General features: G+C 32.8%; 1 protein-coding gene across 3 annotated transcripts in view; it reads left to right on the top strand.

Moving 5' to 3' along the window:
- The first annotated feature begins 1,651 nt into the window (after positions 1–1,651).
- The window catches only part of LOC147397689 (agamous-like MADS-box protein AGL65), a 50,175-nt gene continuing 44,951 nt past the window's right edge, over positions 1,652–6,875 (top strand). For all 3 annotated transcript variants that reach the window (XM_086450978.1, XM_086450980.1, XM_086450979.1), the window contains exons 1-4: positions 1,652–1,996; positions 2,144–2,203; positions 2,296–2,314; positions 6,703–6,767. In XM_086450978.1, the coding sequence (XP_086307104.1) occupies positions 1,812–1,996; positions 2,144–2,203; positions 2,296–2,314; positions 6,703–6,767 (329 nt within the window). In that variant the 5' untranslated portion in view covers positions 1,652–1,811. The remainder of the gene's footprint in view (positions 1,997–2,143; positions 2,204–2,295; positions 2,315–6,702; positions 6,768–6,875) is intronic.

Below are 6,875 nucleotides of genomic sequence, written 5' to 3'. Positions count from 1 at the left end.
ATAGACTCTTCTCTACCATGTTTCTCTTATTTTACTATTGTTGTAATTTGTTCCCGCGATGATCAGTTAGACTCTCCTTAGAGAGGTCAATGACGCCGGAGCGAGTTTATCTTAATATTTTTGTTTTAATTCCATCATTTTTGTTTTAAATGTGTTCTTGTAAAACCTCCTAAGGTGAGATCATCCACTTTGTATCTCCAATTCTAACTTTGATGATTATTGCTTAGACAAGTTCAAGTTTAATCTTTTGTGATGAATTTGAAATATAAGTTGGATAATCTCCTCTAAGTTTAGGATTCATAATTGCTATTTTTCTAGTTACCTATAAGTGATTAATTGATTTATTTTCCAATCCATGAACAATGATTGTTACGTAGATTGAGTTAAAAATGAGAATTATTCAGCAATAAGATGACTTGCAAAGGTTAATTTGATCTCTTTAAGCTCATTTTACATTGTTTTCAATCGCTATTTTTATTCTCATTTCAATTTTATTTCATTTCTTAATTGTAATTTTATAATCAATTTTAAAAATTTGTTTTGGTTTCAATTCGAATGAATATTTGAATCACAATTATCCCTGTGGAATGAATCCTACTTACCCAAGTTTTATTTTAATATTTGTTCAATCTACATAGCATTGATCATCAAACTTTATATTCATACTTTTAAAATAAAACATTGACAAATTATAATATTTTTATATGTAATAAAAATACAGGTCTTCACAGGATAGGATCAAGCCGAGTGCATGATTAGAAAAAAAATCGTGCACAATCTAAATTAAAGAAATGATACTTAAATTCGATTAACCAAATTGTAACAGTAATAACAAGATCTCGTGTAACAAATTTTTACTTGATCGAGTAGTCGTCATTGTTCGATTTATTTTCTTACATGTAACAGCTCAATAAGGAAAGCTATTGATGGATCGAGCCAAATGCTCGAATTAGAAAAATAAACAATTAACCGAATGGTACCCATTAGCGGTAATAACAAGATCTTGTGCAATCAATTTTACCTAATTGACTAGCTAGTAGTCGTCTTTCGATTCAGATATTTATGGATCGAGCGAATATATGAATTAGAAAAAAAATTGTGCACCATCTGAAATCAAGAACTGATACTTAAATTAGATTAACCAAAGGATACCCATTAACAGTAATAGTCTGATTGATCGATCAATTTATCAAATGAATGAATGCCCATTCTCGATCGATCAAATGGTTGATAATTTGTTTACTCATTGGAGTGAACCAATCCTTAACATACCAACGCATTCTAAACAAACTCATATTCTCTAATGGTAAGCAGTTACAATACATTCCTCACCATCATTTAAAGCTTTTAGCCAAAGCAAACCAGAAATGGAAAATTCTGGAATGACACTAGGTATGTACTGCGATTCTCACAAGTCTGACGTGGGATGTGCACATAACCATAGATGCGATACGAGTAAAAACCATCTACGGTTATGTATGCATCTCCACGTCAGAATTGTGAGAATCACAGTAAATCCTATGTCACCCCAGCACGACTCGAAATACAACTCAGCATGGGTTGCAGTCCTGGAAATCCGCTCTTGGATTAAAAGACCAAACCCAATGATTATCTTTCAGACCTGGTTTTTGACCGAAAATCTCTGAGAGAATCCAAGGTCTTCCACATTACTAGTTGGTTACATTAAATTGTCCTAGTTGGATTGATAACTCCAATGTGAAGGACTTTCAAGTTCATAAAACTGAGGTATACTGAGCCTATATATATGAGTCTGACATAGAGTTTTCTAAAGTTGATGGTGGTTTGGAGATATGGGTCGATCAAGGGTAAAGATCCAACGGTTAGAGAAGGCGATTACGCGGCAAAACACATACTCAAAACGAAAAGTAGGCCTTTTGAAGAAAGCTAAGGAGATTTCTGTTCTATGTGAGGTAGATCTTGCTGTCTTAGCTTTCTCTCCTGGAGGAAAATTTTCACAGTTTGTCAGCCAAGGAAAGTAAGTTATATTAGTTCTATATTTCTCTTTAAGTGGTTAGATCCATATCTATAATTATTTTTTTGATTTGTTGATTGAATTTATACAATTTTCAGTATTGTTTGGATATAAGATCAAAATGTACATTAGATGGTTTTTGTTATTTAGAGATCTAGGTAATATAATTGGAAGATTGTCGGAAATGAGCATTAAAGATCGATCAAAGGGGTAAGCTATCCATGTGTTTGTTGATGGTTTCTTGATTAAAATTGAAATGGATGGCTGAGTTAATTAATCTATTTTGCTTTGGTTGCCTACAGAAAAGCAGAGACCATCACTGTAAGATCTCATCTACTAGTAGTACTGTTATTTTTATTTTATTTTTTGATTTTGTTCTGAATTTCCTCCCTGAATATTGAGGAATATTTGATTTGCCACCCTCGTTAACATATTTGATTTGCTTCCTCTTCCTTAGTCCTAGCCCTAGGTTATGTTTTGAAACTCGGAAACCCTACTCTGATGTCCATTGGTTGAGTCAAAATGAAAAATCCCGAGTTGATTTGGGCGAGTCTAATATTATTCTCTGTATTAAAACTTAAGTTAATATTACAAGAAGACAAGTTGCTGAGTTAAATCGGTGGGTTGGATCAAACAAATTCTATCGATTCGACTGGACGATTTTAAAACATAGGTCCTTTGTACTTTATCTGCTCGAAGTTGGCAAAGTTCTAGTGAAAAATGAGTTTAGATTGCAAACTTCTGGAAGTTAGGTAGCTAGGTTGCTCCCCTTGTCCTTTGTGCTTTGTGTGGACTTATCGACCAATGAATGTTTGGCCCACCATACACCGATGCTCAATCTGATTGGTAATTTACGGGCATTAGATTATAACATTTTTTCATCATCTGGTTACATCTGATGGATCGAAATTGTTAATCTAGTTAAAATTTTAAATTATCATCTTAATTATGGATAGGGGTGGAGCCAGGATTTTCGTGTAGTGGTGGCAAACAATGGCTAGTTGCATAGTTGAAGAACTAGAAGATGAATGGTTTTATGGAGAAATTTAGAGGTTTTCAGTTAGAAGTTGAAGAAAAGGATATTTAGGTCATTTTCAATTAGTATATGAGAAGGCTTGATCAAGAGGCAATGTCATCAACAAAAAATTGAAGAGGAGGGGCAAAAATTGGAGGGAGGTGAGGGTGTGAGGGCAAATGGGGAGAGAGGTGAGGGAGTGAGGATAAATGGTGCATGCAATTAGTTGAAAATATAGGGGTATCTCAAAGTTCTGTGAGGGCAATTGCCCCCACCAGTTCCTTATTAGCTCCGCCACTAGGTATGGATCAATCAAATCTCCAATCTAGTAAGAATTCTATCCCGTAACATAAAAACATAGTATTAAATTTTGACATATTTTCGTGTAATCTTTTTAGCACTTAGTCTCAACTTGGGTTTCACTTTTTTTCTTTCTATTCTCCCAATTAGGAAAAAAAAATGAGTCTAAAAGACATGAGAATGGACAACCTTATGATATTAAAGAACGACGTTATTGAGAATGTTCCAAATAATCTAGAAGGTCACCTAAGGAATTGCCTTCCCAATGAAGACCAACCTGTCCTTTTCTTCTACTTTTCTTCTCACAATTAAATTCCATCACCAAAATAAAAAATAAAAAATAAAAAAATAACTTAACAATATTTAGTAACAAATCTCTGCAAAATGGGCAAAATTATGGTTAACTCCCTAAATGCAAGATGAGGTCTACCCCCCTGAACTTTCATTGACCCGTCCAATCATTTAAAAAATGATTGTCAATTAAGAGAGATGGTAAAATGTCAAAAATACTTTACGTGTTGAAATTACGAAAATGTCATTCGATTAAAACAATCTAACTATGTTCGATCTAATCGTTCTAAACACAATAACATTGAGAATCCTAATCGTTTTCAACCCAATTTTTCATTGATTTAAACCTAAATATTATAGTTTTGAACCTTAATCTCATCGTTTCCAATCCGTTCTCACAATTTTCAACTCAATTTCGTATTTTCAATCTAATATCATTATGTTTATCTCAATCTCATCGTTTTCATCTCATTCTAAAGCCACTCTTTAACCCAATGTTTAGAATCTTCACATGGAAAACATTAATTGAGGAAAAAAAATAAAAAAATCGAGAGAAAATTATAAAACAATGAAGAAAATGAAATTAGTACTATCTACTCCTGTAAATATCAATATTAGTTCTACCACTCCTTCTGTGCTCACTGGTGCAATAAAGAACACAAATAATTTATTATTATTATTTTTTTGATTTTTTTATACAAAAACTTAAGCCTTGAGGTTAGAATTGCTAAAAAAACTCACAAGAGAATTCAAACCTCCACCCATTGCATGAATATGAGATCTTTAACTCGATTAACTAAAATCAAAATTGAATTCAAAGATGTTAATGGTAAGGTTTCAAAGCAATGGATTTAAGGAATAAAACCTTAACACTCTTGAGAACAATCAAATAACAACAAATACAAACCCTAACTAGAATAAGTGAGTTAATGGTAACACCCTAAATTTATCTTCATCTTCTTCAAGAAGATGAATGGTGTAAAATATTTCAATCAAACGGTTAAGATTAGATTAATTTTTTATTCTTTCTATTAAAACAATAGCCTTTTTGGTAATTTAAATGCTACAAGGGTAGCTTGAGTATTCAGATAGTAGACTGTTAACTTAACAAACGTTGGTAACAATTTGACCAGGTCAATGAAAGTACAAGGGGTAGACCTTATCTAAAATTTTGCAGGGTGGTAACCTTAATTTTGCTTATTTCGTGGGGGTGTTACTAAAATATCAAAAAAAGAAACCTAGCAAACAATAATTATAGGAAGTTTAGTAACTATTAATATGAATAATTAGTAGATGGGAATCGAGGGTTGATCATTCTTAAACAATGTTAGGCAACCACATTCAAAAAGGATCTTGAATCAACCACATCGAGGGTTGATCATCCTCTGAAATTTTCTAGGAGACGAAGGAACACCAAAGTATAGTTAGTGGGAAATTTACCTTTCGAGAAGCCAAACCACTCTGAATAGTTTTAATTGGCATCAATTTGAGATCTTTACCCTAAAAGAACCTACTGTAAAGAAATCGAATCCAAGAATAATATGAAAAAAATAAACAAAGATGCAATCGCATAGAAAACAGAGAGATTTATGTGGTTCCCTCAAGACTAGGGTACATCTACAGAGATGGGCCTGAAGCATCAAGTGTAGTGCTTAACCGGATCCACACTGATTCCACTATAAAGAGAAAACTATTTATTACATATTATACCCTCTTAGAAAGTAAGGATAAATATCTACTGCCAAGAAAAGTAACTAGGATTTTACATAATACCAGTGAAAATATGAAAATACCCTTAGAAATATTGGTTCGGGGAATAGGGGAGTAACCTCAACGGGTGAGGAAATAAGAGAAGAATTTTGTTCACCACACCTTCTAAGTAGAAGGAAACTATCATTTAAGTTCAAATTTAAACCTTAATGGGTGTGTTTGAAGATCCGTTGACACTGATGGTTTCTCCTTAAATTTCATCATTAGCCCAAGCCATTTTCCCTCATGGAGATTTTGATAGACAGGTGATAAGCACCTAAACTCCCACAGAAGCACATTCCTTGGATTTTTTATTGTAAATTTTCCATCAATCACAACTAACTGAAAGAAATTTAGCTTAGACCGACCTCTTGCTGACACCCTCCCTTCACATAATTTGCTTAAGGGAATTAAGGAACATATCCTCCATCTATGGGGGCTCCTTGATCTCTCTGATCTCTTGTGGTGCACTTGAATCAGTCAACTTTGAAAATGCATATCTCCCTGTCCTTAATTAATACTCGCAGTTATGTGTAGTAAAACTTTGTTGATTCTCATTTCCATATTTCATAGGGTTGTTTATTGTATTTATGACTTATACAGTTACTCAAGCCTTTTAACGTTTGTTTTATAATTTTCTACTATTTCAATAAAAAGTTTCTTCAATATTATTTCCATCTTTTCACAATATTTTCATGAAATTGTACTAATTTGCAAAAAAATTGTGTTTTTTTTAGAAAATATTTTCATTTTCAGACTATCCAAAATAGACATCGAAATCAAAATTTAATATCTCACAGATAAGAAAGCATAGCCTTGCCCAGACTGATCCAAGCCCGACCCTCTAAATACACAGCTTAGCCTAAACCCATTCAAAACCATTCGGCTTAGTAATCTTGCCTACCACGGTATATTGATGGTCAGGCCTTGGGCTAGCCGGTTCATTGACTCTCTATCTATTAATATATTATGTTGATTGGATCAGATGTGATCTCATCTGAATTCTGAACTCAATAAAAAAAAAAAAATTCAAATCAGGTTTGTAGTGAACTTTTGCAATGTGATAAAGATACAAACCATTCTGCTGTTATCGGAAAAATTTCAAATCCACGCCGATCCAATTGAAATCAATCCATTCACCCCAAGCTCAAACTTCAAAGGACTAAAGAGGCAAATATAAATTTTTTTCCTTATCAAGGAAGTCATGTCAAATATGCCTCATTACCAAGGGAGGAAATTCATGGGATGTTTTTTATTTTTGTTTTTAAATTTTGAGTAGATTGTAATAAGCAGGTCTTTTATCTTCTTCCATCCTTTTTTGTTTAATTTTTATTTTTATTTTATTTCATGGCAGACATTGCAAAAGCTTTACAATAAGAATGAACATGAAGTGGACGTAAAAAAGCTTTCTGATGAAAAGTAAGGATTCCATCTTATAAATCCTCCATTTGATTGAATTTAATAAAATATATTGGATTCTTATGTTTGGATCTTTTTTTAATCTTTACATAATCTATATCAAGTTCT

This window comes from Akebia trifoliata, chromosome 8 (assembly GCF_017979445.1).
Source record: "Akebia trifoliata isolate Shusen 1 chromosome 8, ASM1797944v1, whole genome shotgun sequence".
Classification (NCBI taxonomy): domain Eukaryota; kingdom Viridiplantae; phylum Streptophyta; class Magnoliopsida; order Ranunculales; family Lardizabalaceae; genus Akebia; species Akebia trifoliata.
The sequence above is the reverse complement of the archived record's forward strand: the minus strand, read 5'-3'. Positions and strand labels throughout refer to the sequence as shown.